The following is a 16,619-nucleotide window of genomic DNA, read 5'->3' as shown; positions in this document are numbered from 1 at the left end:
TGTAATTTGGAATTGACCTGGGATAAGTTAACCCCTTAATTTGGGAAGAAGTAGGTTAAACTGTATTACCTATAAATAAATTATTCAAAACAAGAATTAAATGCCAATCTACTTTATATTTCAAACCGAATCATAAAATTCAAACAAAAAACTTCAATAGATTTAACCTTTCCATAGATTTAACTTACCTGCCTCCGATTCTATGTTTAAATTACATGTTACAAAATTAGATGGGAAGAGTCCTATTCCTCTGTGATTTTCTCCTTTCCACCAATTAGCATCACTGAAAATACAGTACAGAAATGCCATTTGTTACTCTATATTTCATTAGTGTCAAGAGTAATTAAGATAAAAATTAAATTTAGTCTACTTTGAAAATACTAGTTCAAATTCCACTATAGTTAAAAGTAGTTCTTCTTAAATTTGTGTGTTAGTTGCTCAGTCGTGTCCTACTCTTTGTGACTCCATGGACTATAGCCCTTCAGGCTCCTCTGTCCATGGAATTCTCCAGGCAAGAGTACTGGAGTGGGTAGCCATGACTTCTCCAGAGGATCTTCCCAATCCAGGGATCGAACCTGGGTCTCCCGCATTATAGGCAAATTCTTTACCATCTGAGCCACCAGGGAAGTAAACTTAATAAGAGATATTAAAAAGTACAAATAAAATAAACATCTATATTCTCATACTTAAATTCAGAACCTATCAACAACTGGTCATATTTGATTCTGCGCTTTAAAAAAAATACCAAAACATTACAGATAACACTGAAGTTTCCTTTATCAACACTTCCAAATCCCAAACTCGCATCCATCCTTCATACCACCACCAAGTTATGTCACCTTCCTTCAGATGTATTTTTTATTCATTTACTGTATCTATAAACTCTATATTTACATATAGAGTTTACATATAGAGTTTACTCTACAGGTATAGATATATAGAGATATGTATAGCCAACTCTATAGATATTAAGCTGGTACAAAATTAATTGCAGTTTTGCATTGTTGAACCTTGCCATTTGACATTGGTGTATTCTTAAATAAATATAGTTATGTTATACACCATTTTAATGCACATTTCTTGCTTTCTATTTTTTGCTAATGACTTATTACTTGTTGTTTGTATTTATTTTAAACTAGGGAAATGATGTTAGACAAAAAGCAAATTGGAGTGGTTTTCTTATTTCAGTTAAAAACGAGTCATAAAGCAGCAGGGACAACTCACGACATCAACAACACATTTGGCCCAGGAACTGCTAATGAAAGGAGAGTACAGTGGTTCAAGTGGTTTAAGAAGTTCTGCAAAGGAGACAAGAGCTTTGAAGATGAGGAGCATAGTGGCCAGCCATCGGAAGGTAACACCACCATCAAAGCTGATCCTCTTACAACTATATGAGAAGTTGCCAAAGAACTCATCGTTGACCATGCTATGGTCATTTGGCATTTGAAGCCAATTGGAAAGGTGAAAAACCTTGATAAGTGGGTGCCTCATGAGCTGACCACAAATCAATCATTTTGAAGTATCATCTTCTCTTATTCTACGCCACAACAACAAACCATTTCTTGATCAGACTGTGACATGCAAAGAAAAGTAGATTTTATAAGACAACTGGTGACGACTAGCTCAGTGGTTGGACTGATAAGAAGGTCCAAAGCACTTCCCAAAGCCAAACTTGCACCAAGAAAGGTCACAGTCACTGTTTGGTAGTCTGCTGCCACTGTGATCCACTACAGCTTTCTGAATCCTGGTGAAACCATTGATCTGAGAAGTATGCTAAGCAAATCGATGAGATGCACCAAAAACTGCAATGCTTGCAGCCATCCTTGGTCAACAGAAAGGGCCCAAATCTTCTCCACGACAATGCCTGACCACATGTCACACAATCAATGCTTCAAAAGTTGAACAAATTAGGCTACAAAGTTTTGCCTCATCTGCCATATTCACCTGACCTCTCACCAACTGACTACTTCTTTGAGCATCTCAACAACTTTTTGCAGGGAAAATGATTCCACAAACCAGCAGGAGGCAGAAAATGCTTTCCAAGAGTCAAATCCTGAAGCACAGATTTTTTTTTTTAATTTTTCAAAACCACTTCCTTAAGGTTTTAACATACAAAGAACTGTACCTATTTACTGTACAACTTGATGGGACTTGCAAATTAGTATGCATCTGAACATCATCACCACAGTTTATACAATAAATATATCCATTACCTCCTAAAACTTTCTCCACCCGTCTCTATTTATTAATTTTTGGTGATAACACAATGAAAGATCTCCCTTCACAGCAAATTTTAAGTGCACAGTACAGTATTATAATCCTAGACACAATGCTATAGAGTAGAACCCTTTAGGATTGATCTGGAGCACAGATTTTTATACTACAGGAATAAGTAAACATTTCTCGTTGGCAAAAACGTGTTGATTGAAAAGGTTCCTATTTTGATTAATAAAGATATGTTCGAGCTTAGTTATAATGATTTAAAATTGATGGTCCAAAACCACAATTACATTTGCATCAACCTAATATAAATGTTAATCATTATGTATCTTTTAAATTTTATAGGTTAATTCTTTCAGATTTTATTAATTCCTTTTAAAGATCCATCACACAGTATGGCATATTTGATGTACTCATCCCCATGCAGGCAGACATTTAGGTTATTTCCAGTCTTCTCTTTCACCCTTATAAAGGCTGAGGTAATAATCATTTTAGATTTCAGGGCACACATGAAACAATTCTCTAGGCATGTTCACAGAGACAGGCTTGCTGGGCCACAGAACCTAAGCATTTTCCATTTTACTAATGTTGTCAAATGTTCTCTGAAGTGGTTGTGGCAATTCCCCAACCTGCTTTCCCTCAGCAGCATGTGAGAATGTCATTTTTGCTCACATGTCTTAACTGTCCAGGCAACACTTGGTATTGCACAGGAGAAATCATCTCTTACTGCTGTGCCCATTCGCACTTCTGAGCATCCAGACTAATTCCTCCGTAGACTGCTTGCTCATATCTTATGTCCACTTTTCTTTTTTCACTGGGTCATGTGTCTCTTTTCATGAATACGTAGGAGCTCTGTACATATCTGAAGAGCATTTGTCTGTATTATGCAAATACCTTGAACTCCTCAATCTATTCTCCTTTATATTTGCCTAACAGTTTTACATTTTCCTTTATAGTGCTCTTCCACATTTAGGTCTTTATTTGGAATGAAATTTTATGTACAGTGTGAAGCTGAATCAAATTTTATTTATACTGCATAGAAAGTCAATTCATCCCAGCAAAATTTATGTAACAGCACATCATTTTTCCTACTGATTTATGATAGTCTATCTTTCAAACAGCAAGCTGCTATCTGTTTATAAGCTTATTTTTGGATTCCATCCTGTCACAATAGACTACATTTATTATAACCTCTTAATATGCCTTGATATGTGACAGGAAAAGTACCTTCTCTGTGTTATTGTAGACCTTCATATTTCCATGTTAATGTCAAAATAAAAATGTTTCCAAGTTCTCTGGAAAAAAGTCTTATTGAGCTTTTAATTAGAAATGAACTGTTTATGCATTAATATTAGAAAAAGTAATCTTTACAATATTAAAGTTTCTTCAGCATAAATGACATCTCATTCCATTTATATTTACTGATATATAAATATATATATTATTTTATATCTTTCAAAGGATTTATAATTTTTCCATGAAGTCCTTAAGTATCTTTGTTAGGTTTATTTATTCCTAGATCCTTTATAATATTTGGGAGCAGAGAATGACTGAAGTGGTTTGCCATTCCCTTCTCCACTTCAGTATTCTTGCCTTGAGAACCCCATGAACAGTATGAAAAGGCAAAATGATAGGATACTGAAAGACGAACTCCCCAGGTCAGTAGGTGCCCAACACGCTACTGGAGATCAGTGGAGAAATAACTCCAGAAAGAATGAAGGGATGGAGCCAAAGCAAAAACAATACCCAGCTGTGGATGTGACTGGTGATAGAAGCAAGGTCTGATGCTGTAAAGAACAATATTGCATAGGAACCTGGAATGTCAGGTCCATGAATCAAGGCAAATCGGAAGTGGTCAAACAAGAGATGGCAAGAGTGAATGTCGACATTCTAGGAATCAGCAAACTAAAATAGACTGGAATGGGTGAATTTAACTCAGATGACCATTGTATCTACTACTGCGGGCAGGAATCCCTCAGAAGAAATGGAGTAGTCATCATGGCCAACAGAAGAGTCCGAAAGCAGTACTTGGATGCAATCTCAAAAACGACAGAATGATCTCTGTTCATTTCCAAGGCAAACCATTCAATATCACAGTAATCCAAGTCTATGCCCCAACCAGTAACGCTGATGAAGCTGAAGTTGAACGGTTCTATGAAGACCTACAAGACCTTTTAGAACTAACACCCAAAAATGATGTCCTTTTCATTACAGGGGACTGGAATGCAAAAGTAGGAAGTCAAGAAACACCTGGAGTAACAGGCAAATGCGAAATGAAGCAGGGCAAAGACTAATAGAGTTTTGCCAAGAAAATGCACTGGTCATAGCAAACACCCTCTTCCAATAACACAAGAGAAGACTCTATACATGGACATCAGCAGATGGTCAACACCGAAAAACAGATTGATTCTATTCTTTGCAGCCAAAGATGGAGAAGCTCTATACAGTCAACAAAAGAAGACCAGGAGCTGACTGTGGCTCAGATCATGAACTCCTTATTACCAAATTCAGACTCAAATTGAAGAAAGTAGGGAAAACCGCTAGATCATTCAGGTATGACCTAAATCAAATCCCTTATGATTATACAGTGGAAGTGAGAAATAGATTTAAGGGCCTAGATCTGATAGATAGAGTACCTGATGAACTATGGAATGAGGTTCGTGACACTGTACAGGAGACAGGGATCAAGACCATCCCCTGGAAAAGAAATGCAAAAAAGCAAAATGGCTGTCTAGGAAGGCCTTACAAATAGCTGTGAAAAGAAGAGAGGTGAAAAGCAAAGGAGAAAAGGAAAGATATAAGCATCTGAATCCAGAGTTCCAAAGAATAGCAAGAAGAGATAAGAAAGCCTTCTTCAGCAATCAATGCAAAGAAATAGAGGAAAAGAACAGAATGGGAAAGACTAGAGATCTCTTCAAGACAATTAGAGATACCAAGGGAACATTTCATGCAAAGATGGGCTTGATAAAGGACAGAAGTGGTATGGACCTAACAGAAGCAGAAGATATTAAGAAGAGGTGGCAAGAATACACAGAAGAACTGTACAAAAAAGATCTTCACAACCCAGATAATCACAATGGTGTGATCACTTATCTAGAGCCAGACATCCTAGAAGGTGAAGTCAAGTGGGCCTTAGAAAGCATCACTACAAACAAAGCTAGTGGAGGTGATGGAATTCCAGTTGAGCTATTTCAAATCCTAAAAGATGATCCTGTGAAAGTGCTGCACTCAATATGCCAGCAAATTTGGAAAACTCTAGCAGTGGCCACATGACTGGAAAAGGTCAGTTTTCATTCCAATCTCAAAGAAAGGCAATGTCAAAGAATGCTCAAACTACTGCACAACTGCACTCATCTCACATGCTAGTAAAGTAATGCTCAAAATTCTCCAAGCCAGGCTTCAGCAATACGTGAACTGTGAACTTCCAGATGTTCAAGCTGGTTTTAGAAAGGCAGAGGAACCAGACATCACATTGCCAACATCTGCTAGATCATGGAAAAAGCAAGAGAATTCCAGAAAAACATCTATTTCTGCTTTATTGACTATGCCAAAGCCTTGGACTGTGTGGATCACAATAAACTGGAAAATTCTGAAAGAGATGGGAATACCAGACCACCTGACCTGCCTCTTGAGAAATATGTATGCAGGTCAGGAAGCAACAGTTAGAAGTGGACAGGGAACAACAGACTGGTTCCAAATAGGAAAAGGAGTACGTCAAGGCTGTATATTGTCACCCTGCTTATTTAACTTATATGCAGAGTACATCATGAGAAATGCTGGACTGGATGAAGCACAAGCTGGAGTCAAGATTGCTGGGAGAAATATCAATAACCTCAGATATGCAGATGACAACACCCTTATGGCAGAAAGTGAAGAGGAACTAAAAAGCCTCTTGATGAAAGTGAAAGTGGAGAGTGAAAAAGTTCACTTAAAGATCAACATTCAGAAAACGAAGATCATGGCATCCGGTCCCATCACTTCATGGGAAATAGATGGGGAAACAGCAGAAACGGTGTCAGACTTTATTTTGGGGGGCTCCAAAATCACTGCAGATGGTGACTGCAGCCATGAAATCAGAAGACGCTTACTCCTTGGAAGAAAAGTTATGACCAACCTAGATAGCATATTCAAAAGCAGAGACATTACTTTGCTGACTAAGGTCCATCTAGTCAAGGCTATGGTTTTTCCAGTAGTCATGAATGGATGTGAGTGTTGGACTGTGAAGAAGGCTGAGCACCTAAGAATTGGTGCTTTTGAACTGCGGTATTGGAGAAGACTCTTGAGAGTCCCTTGGACTGCAAGGAGATCCAACCAGTCCATTCTGAAGGAGATCAGCCCTGGGATTTCTTTGGAAGGAATGATGCTATAGCTGAAGCTTCAGTACTTTGGCCACCTTATGCGAAGAGTTGACTCATTGGAAAAGACTTTGATGCTGGGAGGGACTGGAGGCAGAAGGAGAAGGGGACGACAGAGGATGAGATGGCTGGATGGCATCACGGACACGATGGACGTGAGTCTGAGTGAACTCCAGGAGTTGGTGATGGACAGGGAGGCCTGGCGTGCTGCGATTCATGGGGTCACAAAGAGTCGGACACGACTGAGCGACTGAACTGAACTGAACTGAGAATGACATTTTTTGGTATACTCTGTTAATAAGGAATCTGCACCTGTCTAGAGAATGATATATTTTCAAGGGACTTCAAGTTCTATATGTGAAGTTTTAAATTTTGTACTTTTAATTTCAACTGAATATAATAACGATGGCTATAGTCACATTCTGCATCATCCAGATGACCTCTTTTTTAATGCAAGATGGCCATTTAACTTTAGTGCCCAAGTGTGCGTTTGTGTTTAAAATCTTGCCAGTAATAACCAATCTCCTAGAATGACAACATTTAACTTATGTGTGTTCATGAGCACATCTATGGCAGTTTTAAGATTGGGGTCTCCTAACATCAAAATGACATTTAATCAACCTACATATTCCATCATATTCATGTTGAATTCTCTTAGTAGTTTACAACAGAAAAAAACATTCTCTTTTGCAAGGATAAGCCTTAACTGAAAATAGTTTCGTATGAGTCTAAGTTATTTAATGGATTCGTGCTTTAACTAGACATCAACGAAAAGACACATGGCTTCACAATGACGTAACCCTTTACATACTGCAAGCCTGCAGACCGTATGGATAACATAATGCCACATGAACATCAAATGACATCAAGGGATATGGTATGTATGAATGAGTCACAACAACCACATAAGAAACAATCAGAAGAAATTGAGTTATCAGAGCAGTGAGCAGAACAGACTTGCTGAAGAAAATGAGGAAGCAGCTGTGCCACTGATCAGTACTGTTGTGAGCGGTAACTTACACTGGAAAATTTTCTCATTACATAAAAATAATGCTCATTTTGTAGTTTTGCTTCTATTTATTTTATAAAGGTGCTTAATTTTATGCTTGTATAAAAGTATCAGAAGTGTAAACTTAAGTTCTTCTATAAACATTTTACACCCAGAAGCCTGACATTTCAGACTGTCAGCATTCAGACCCCATACTAACCCTTCACCTTCACATCTATATATTCTCCTTCAGGGATCATGTGCTCTGCTCCACATGATTATTTAAAAAAGAAAAACAGAAAAGATTCTTAAAGGAAAAAAAATAATTATTTTCTAAGTAAACATAATTATCTTGACTGTGTAAGAGACCTTCATTTTCCTGTTCTGTAAGATCAAAGTTCACCCAAAGTGAACCCAGTGGATAAGCCTTTTTTCCTAGAGGTGTGTGCCAGCTGTGACTCCACTTTTTTCTGAACCCCAACATTACCTTCTATGGCATTCACAATCTCCATACCACATATTTACTTGTAAAGTAATCTTAACTCCCTTACTTTATTCTAGGTTTCATGATAAAAAGGACTGTTTCCTCATTCTTTATTATAAACACAGCATATTCATATAGTATTTTCCCAATAAACATTTACTGCAGCACAGTAAAACCATTTTGGGTATCTACCCATTTAAAAATATACTAATGTATCCTTACTAAGTTATTTATAATGGATACCAAATACATTTGCAATCTGTTAGTAAAGAGTTGTTAGGTCTCACTCTTGCTAAATTTCATCAATTTCTTTTAAAAGCAAACTAAAGTAGAATTAGGCTCAATAAAGACAAATCTATTCTTTATTACAACTTTAAGTGATAGAGAAATTGGGAGGGAGAGGCAGTAGCAGATTAACAACTGGGGAGGAGCCGAGCGTAGTTTTTAGCTGAGCTGATCAAAGGTATTACAGCTATATCTCTTCCTTTTTTTTTTTTTTCGCCAGTAATTTTGGTATCTACAATTCTCAGTGTAAATACATTCAGATGACTGAATATTTCTGTGTCTCAATTGTGATAATAAACAATATTATTCAATACATTTTTAACCCAAGATACAAAGAACACTTTATTACCAAATTTAACGAAAGAATAAGAAACTCAAACTACCCTGTCTAACTAATCTTAGAAAGAAATAATTAAGGCAGAAAAGGTTCTAGTATGATTTAAACACACCAAAGTCAAAAGCTGAATATTCAGCATTCTAAATTAAGGATATGATACAGAATAACTTCAAAATATTCCAGAAACATTTAAAACATACCTGTCATCCAAAACAATAATAATTTCACCATGTTTAAAGGTGAGTTCATTGTCCTCAACGGCTTCAAAATCATATAAAGCTCTCACTTTCCTTGCAACTTTATTATTTGACTGAATTTCTGCAGATGGATATAAGGATTTTGTTTCTGTGTGCTGCTGCTTCTGCTCTTGCAATGATAATTCAATAGCTAGTTTGAAAAATTAAAATGCAAAAAACAAGACAGCCAGTATTAACTCTGATTTTTTAAGAGTTTAAAAAGAAACATTACATAATATACTATTTAATAAGAATAAATCAAGTGAATGTTATTTGTCCAGTTAAATACTAAATAGTTAGCTTTTGTAGGGTGGGGGTGGGGGGGATAAAGGGGACAGGGCAGACAACTATGACATTTTTGAAAATAAAGTTTTTGCTCATTCCTTAATATCACAGTCTGTCATATATAGCAGCTATTATTTTTACAGCAAACAGATTGTGACATTATAATATGGGTAGCTTTCCATATAGGACAAGTCATGAACATATTTCTGTGCTTGACTCATAACTTTGGCATTAAAGAAAAGGTGAAATGTAATCTCTTCAAAGGTAGGACACTAAAAACTATTACTGACAAGATTATGAATTCAATTAACCTTATATCATGTCAGTTGTTTCTCTTAAGTTTTCAGACTCCACTAATTTTTAGATTTGAGGTAAAATACTATAAGTAAACTCAGTTTTATTTTAATTTTTATTTCAATAAATCATTCTGCAAAGATCAGCAATACCAAACTACATGTGCTCGATCCTTTACCTTTAGCTATATCTTCATCTTCTTTGTTTTTGTTCGATGACGTGCCGTTCTTGGCAGCAGCTGAGACAGTCTGTAATGTGTAAGTAAAATGAACACAACTACCTTTTCAAAGAAAACACAAGCTCTATAATTACTCACACATGCTAATTTAAAAAAACAACTAATGTAACTAATTAGTTTCACTTAAAAGTGAAGGTCTTTATGATAATTTTAAGTAGTTGTTTTCAAATACTAAAACAGAACATCAGAATTTTCAAGAAAATATGAAAAAAATCACAAAAGACATGAACTGGCTTACAGTTTGCATGAATCTTAGTATCTGACACAGAATCTGGCATAAAGAAAAGTACTTAAATATACATCTTTCCTGACTGCACTTCCTGATCTCGGTGGTCCAAAGTCTCTAACTCAGTGAGCGGTGATACGCTGCTAGAGGTGCGGGGCTACAGGAGAAGTAGCAAGAAGCCAGGATAATGAAGAAGAGCAGAGGCGGGACGCAGACAACAGGGGCAGCTCTAGGCATACATGCTAACCCCCTTCACTATTCACTGTGTTTGAATGGCGGTGACTCTTCAGACATAGCAGAGGACTAAGGAAGGTCATGCTTAAACTTAAGGGCATGGAAGACAGAGATGTCCAGGGTTCCGAACCATCAAGCATTTTTTTCTGAATCATCAACACAGATTTTTGAGAATGACTTGCAGAAAGGACAGAGAAAGGAAATGCTGGCTTTGTATTACTTAAAAGACTTTTATTTTTAAAATTTATTTTTAATTGGAGGATAACTGCTTTGCAATGCTGTGTTGGCTTCTGCTGTTTATGACAATGTGAATCAGCTCTAAGTATACATATATTCCCCCCCCCCCCTTGAGCCTCCCTCCTACCCCATGCCCATCCCACCCATCCATGTCATCACAGAGCACTGAAGCTGACTCCCTGTGCTACATACAGGAGGTAGCTGCTTCCTGCCAGCTACTTATTTTACACATGATAGTACATATATCTCAATGCTACTCTCTCAATTTGTACCACCCTGTGTTTCCCCACCGTGCCCACAAGTCCATTCTCTATGCCTGCAACTCTCTTCCTGGCTTCACATACGCTCATCAGTACCATTTTTCTTGACTGCATTTATATGTGCTAATATATGATACTTATTTTTCTCTTTCTGATTTATTTCACTCTCTCTAACAGGTTCTAGTTCATCCACCTCACTACATTCTACTTTGAACCCACAGACCTGATCAACTAAAAAGGTTCTGTTTGTGTCTTCAGTCTATGGTCTAAAATTGAAAAAATGCACAGTTCTCTTAGTTTCTCTCCCTAGCCCATATCCTGAAAAAACAAGAGACACTGAGAGCAGAACCCAAGATACAGTGTTTTTCCCCACAGACCAAAATACACCATGGACTCTGGGATCATTATCCCTGCCTCCACCCCGGTCCTGCAAAAGCTGTCCCTGTGTCCTCAAATAAACTTCTAGCCTTACAGGCCAACCTGTAACAGGCCAACCATTTTATACATAAACTAAAGCACACTCCAGGCATGTTCCCTCTTCAACGGACAGGCCTCGAGCTTTCTCAAGTCCATGAAGTGATTCATGTCATTCCTCCCTTGACAACCTCTTTACTCCTCTTACATACTGAATTGCACTCCAGCCTAAAAATTCTACTCTTCATCTTCTTCACCATCCCAGCCTACAGTTACCTCTTCTTCCTGGCACCTAACTTTTGCACCCCCCATCCATCTTTGTCACTTATAATCAGTTATTTTTCACATATATAAAGCTACCCTTTCAATTGACTATAAATACCTTGAACATAAGGGCTCTCTCACACATCTATGCCTTTTGCATGACTCTAGATTCAGAGTCGCATTAAACAGATTATTTATGGATGACTCACTTCTCAAAGTTCTCATGTGTAGAATTCACTCGACAATTACAGGCACTGCTCTAGACAAACTCATGTAGAGTGGAGGTGAGTAATGACTAAGATAGACCTTGCCAGCTTTGAAATAAGGTATATACCTTCAAAATACTATAGTATAGGGTCATCCATGAATCTGAATGAATCTCTTACCTGAGAACCTGATGGAGGAAAAGTAACTCCTTCTTCTTTCATAGATTTAATAGTTGCAGATATCAGACTAAACTGAGGGTCCTTCTGAAATTCTTCTGACCATTCTACCATTAAAGATTTCAGTTTTTCACATACTTTAGGATGAGCCTTTTAATGAAAAGGCAAAGAAAAAAAATGGTTAAAATAAGCACTTGAATTATTTAACAAAGAGAATTACCACCAAAATTCTCTAGTTTTATGAATATCCACAAGAGTCCAGCAAACCTTAGTTTAGATGAGCACTCGATAAATACCTATTTTAATATATACTTGTCTCTTGGAAAATTACCCGTTTTGAACATTAATGTTTATATCTTACACAATGACAATGAATCTGTCATATTCAGAGATTATTTCATGTTTTCCTAATATTCTCAGTATTAAACTTTTTATATCAACTAAAGTAAAACTCTGAGATTTTTGTCACTAACAGTATGAACATAGTATACCAGAGTTTCTATTACAAATAAATCAATAACAACCCCATCACAAAGACCCTCTCCACCTTGTTCTAAAATAAAGGCCTCCTTTGCTCCCCATCTCTACTGGGAATCAGGACAGAATGATGGTTAGTTTGGATGCTGGTATCACAGACACTTACATCTGAACTTCAGCTATGCCACTTATTAGCTGCACAATCTTAGACAAGTTACTCTTAAGTCTCAGTTCTCCATCTATAAAATAGGAATGACCTGGAAATCTACCTTCTAAGAGTTGTTAAGAGCATTAAACAAGATAGCATACAGAAAATGCTTAAAGCAGTGGCTGCTAACCCTCAATAAAGATCAGCTTGATCACTTATATAAATGCTTTAGGGAGGAAAACAGTTTTTGGTGCTACAAATGCAAACAACAAATTTTAGAACAGAAAGTTTGTTTTGTTTCAAATTTATCTAAAATGATTTCACTTACAACTCTACTAATGCTATAACACAGCTAAAATAACACAGCATATGCATTTTTTAATGACTCAAATTTCTTTCCTTTTTAAAATTTACCTTATTTTTTATCACAGCACGTACTTCTGTTGCAAAATCACGGGAACAAACTTCTAAATGAAATATCTTTCCACAGTTTGCCACACAAGCCCCAAGAAGCTATTAATTAAAATAAAAATCAATATACAAATGTTGAGATGTAATCTTACTTAACTTACTGAAACAAACACATTTAAAATTTGGGCCAAATAATAACATGACTTTCACTTACAGTTAATGCCTGCAGAGCAACATGAGGAACTTTATGATTTACCCTTTTCATTATGGCTTTTAGGCAATCTTTTGCTCTAAAAAAATGAAGAAAGTTAGGTATTCAGAATTTCAATTCAAGCATTAAATACATAAGGTATTCTATGATCAAGTAACTTTAAAAGCTATTTGGTCATACAATACCTTATATGTACACCTGCAAACTTTACTTCATTAAAGGAATAAATCTATCAAATGATCTTACACCTTTTGCTCACAGACTTGTAGAGGGGAAAAAAATGCTTGTTGCAAAGGCTGTGTATCCCAAAAACCAAAAATCAAAAAGGTCAGTCAACACAAGAGAACAATATTATAAAAATTATCTTTACATTTAAGACTGACAGCTTTCAGACAGCAAATTCTTATTTGTGGGGAAAAAAACTAGCAAGATACATAATCTCAAATGATTTAAGTATAACCATGCATGAATAAACTTCAAAAAGCTGTAACATTAAAACAAATGCTTTCATCAGTCTTCTAAACCTCTAATGTATAATCAGTTTAATGTCCCCATTCCATCCTCAAAGCACTATTATATTCACTTTTTCATCATGATTTATTGCATTTATCTATTCATTACTGAAAGATCTTTTGAATATATTATATATTGTTATATTTATCTACCTCATTAATAACATGTCTAAGTCACAGGGGAACACCCTAAATAATTAAGTCTATTCATTGTTAACATCTGTCCCTATTGAATCAAGGCATTATATATATATATTTTTTTTTTTTTTTTGAGCTGTACCTTGAGGCTTCTGGGATCTTAGTTCCCCAACCAGGGATTGAACCTGGACCCCTAGCAGTGAGAGCACAATGTCCTAAGCACTGGACCACTAGGGAATTCCCTGTATCAAGGCTTTAATTATACATTTTAATATTTCAAGTTTTCAGTTATGGTTCTTTCAGAATAAGATTAACCACAGAAATTCAGCCAGTAGCATGTCTTTACTTTTACTCCCAAAAGGAAACAGTAAAAATCCTGTTTCCTTCCAGAATTATATCAGGAAAAGACAGAGAGATTATTAAGCTCCTAGACATTCACTGGGCATGACTGGCCATCTTACCCATTAGGAGTGCTTCCAACTTTGTCACATATGTCCATAATAAGACTCCAATCTTCTGTAGTATTGTACTCATTTGTAGCCTTTTCTATAAGAGATAAACATACAAAAGAATCAGGATGTCTTACATAATAATAAATCCAGGAAAGACATAAAAGTATCATGAGAAAAGAAACCAGTTACACACAAGGAAACTCCTATAAGACCATTAGCTGATATTTTGGCAGAAACTCTGCAGACCAGAAGAATATGGCGTAATATTTTCAAAGTGATGAAAGGAGAAAAACCTACAAACAAGAATACTACAACCCACCTGAAAAAAAACAAAAACAAACACTCTACCCAGCAAAGATATCAGTCAGATTTGAAGGAGACAGAGTTTCATAAACAAGCAAAAGCTAAAAGAGTTTAGCATCATTAATACGTGAACCGTGAACTTCCAGATGTTCAAGCTGGTTTTAGAAAAGGCAGAGGAACCAGAGATCAAATTGCCAACATGTGCTGGATCATTGAAAAAGCAAGAGAGTACCAGAAACACATATATTTCTGCTTTATTGACTATGCCAAAGCCTTTATGTGGATCACAATAAACTGTGGAAAATTCTGAAAGAGATGGGAATACCAAACCACCTGACCTGCCTCTTGAGAGATCTGTATGCAGGTCAGGAAGCAACGGTTAGAACTAGACAAGGAAGAACAGACTGGTTCCAAATAGGAAAAGGAGTACATCAAGGCTGTATATTGTCACCCTGCTTATTTAACTTCTATGCAGAGTACATCATGAGAAACGCTGGACTGGATGAAGCACAAGCTGGAATCAAGATTGCTGGGAGAAATATCAGGATGAAGCACAAGCTGGAATCAAGATTGCTGGGAGAAATATCAATAACTTCAGATATGCAGATGACATCACCCTCATGGCAGAAAGCAAAGAAGAACTAAAGAGGCCCTTAATGAAAGTGAAAGAGTAGAGTGAAAAAGTTGGCTTAAAGCTCAACATTCAGAAAACTAAGATCATGGTGTTCGGTCCCATCACTTCATGGGAAATAGATGGGGAAACAGTGGAAACAGTGTCAGACTTTATTTTTTTGGGCTCCAAAATCACTGCAGATGGTAATTGCAGCCATGAAATTAAAAGATGCTTGCTCCTTGGAAGGAAAGTTAAGGCCAACCTACTATAAAGCAGAGATATTACTTTGCCAACAAAGGTCCATCTAGTCAAGGCTACGGTTTTTCCAGTAGCCATGTATGGATGTGAGAGTTGGACTGTAAAGAAAGCTGAGCGCAAAAGAATTGATGCTTTTGAACTGTGGTGTTGGAGAAGACTCTTGAGAGTCCCTTGGACTGCAAGGAGATCCAACCAGTCCATCCTAAAGGAGATCAGTCCTGGGTGTTCATTGGAGGGACTGATGTTGAAGCTGAAACTCCAATACTCTGGCCACCTGAGTCAAAGAGCTGACTCATTTAAAAAGACCCTGATGCTGGGAAAGATTGAGGGCAGGCGAAGAAGGGGACGACAGAGGATGAGATGGTTGGACGGCATCACCGACTCGATGGACATGGGTTTGGGCAGACTCCGGGAGTTGGTGATGGATAGGGAGGCCTGGCGTGCTGCAGTCCACAGGATCACAAAGAGTCGGACAGGACTGAGTGAGTGACTGAACTGAACTGAACTGAAACTGTCTTTACGAGAAATGTTAAAGCATTTATGCAGCAAACATCAAAACTAGAAATACAAACATTTAGAAATGAAAAATCTCACTGGCAAAGGCAAATGTACAGTGAAGACAGTAGATTAACTACTGACAAAGGTAGTAGGAAGGTTAAAAGACAAAAGAAGTAAATTCATCTATATCCACAAGAGTAGTTAAGGGATACAAAACACTGAAAACTTGTAAATTTAAGGATAAAAAGCAATTATTCTGACGGTGAAATGTTAAGTCAGACATTTTAGTAATATATTTTTGCCTATCATAAGTTCTAGACTTAAGCACCAAGCTCTGCAGGTAGAAACTTATCACTCAAGTCTAGCTTCTTCCCTGGTAGAAAGATAACTAGTTCTTTTACAGGGAAAGTCAGACCAGGCTGTATTTTTCAGAGGTTGAAAATGTTTAACTATTTCTCAACATATCTAATAATCCCAGTTAATTCAAAAGTACAGACAGGGAAAAAAAAAAGGGAAAAATCTCCTAGTTCTAGGAACCTCTTGGAAAAGTATGATGCATATTTACCCAGACCTTTTTCTAAAACGTATATGGGGAAAAAATATATATAGAACTAAATAAAAGAGAGCACCCAGAAACTTAACCAGTTCCCTGCCAAAGTTATGAACAAGAAACAAAACAAAAAATAAAATATCACTGTCATTCCTAATAGAAGCTTTAGGTGTGCTGGACAAATGGGCTTGCTAGCAGTGAGCCCCAGAGATGAACCTCTCCCTGCAGGGTTGAGCCCCTGCACAATTATTCCAAGAAGAAATCAATTCATGGCTATAAAAAGACGCGATAGCTCTCACGTTGACAAC

The 16,619-nt window shown here is 36.9% G+C and overlaps 1 protein-coding gene across 2 annotated transcripts in view; it reads right to left on the bottom strand.

Annotated features, from left to right (window-relative positions):
* The window catches only part of STAM2 (signal transducing adaptor molecule 2), a 50,593-nt gene that overhangs the window by 15,358 nt on the left and 18,616 nt on the right, over window positions 1-16,619 (bottom strand). For both annotated transcript variants that reach the window (XM_068967662.1, XM_068967663.1), the window contains exons 2-8: window positions 14,099-14,183; window positions 12,991-13,066; window positions 12,780-12,878; window positions 11,744-11,890; window positions 9,663-9,732; window positions 8,870-9,056; window positions 189-283 (exon numbers count right to left, since the gene is read on the bottom strand). In XM_068967662.1, coding sequence (XP_068823763.1) covers window positions 189-283; window positions 8,870-9,056; window positions 9,663-9,732; window positions 11,744-11,890; window positions 12,780-12,878; window positions 12,991-13,066; window positions 14,099-14,183 — 759 coding nt within the window. The remainder of the gene's footprint in view (window positions 1-188; window positions 284-8,869; window positions 9,057-9,662; window positions 9,733-11,743; window positions 11,891-12,779; window positions 12,879-12,990; window positions 13,067-14,098; window positions 14,184-16,619) is intronic.

This window comes from Capricornis sumatraensis, chromosome 3 (genome assembly GCF_032405125.1).
Source record: "Capricornis sumatraensis isolate serow.1 chromosome 3, serow.2, whole genome shotgun sequence".
In the NCBI taxonomy this organism is placed as follows: Eukaryota; Metazoa; Chordata; class Mammalia; order Artiodactyla; family Bovidae; genus Capricornis; species Capricornis sumatraensis.
Note: the sequence above shows the minus strand (reverse complement) of the source record. Positions and strands in the feature narration are given on the sequence as shown.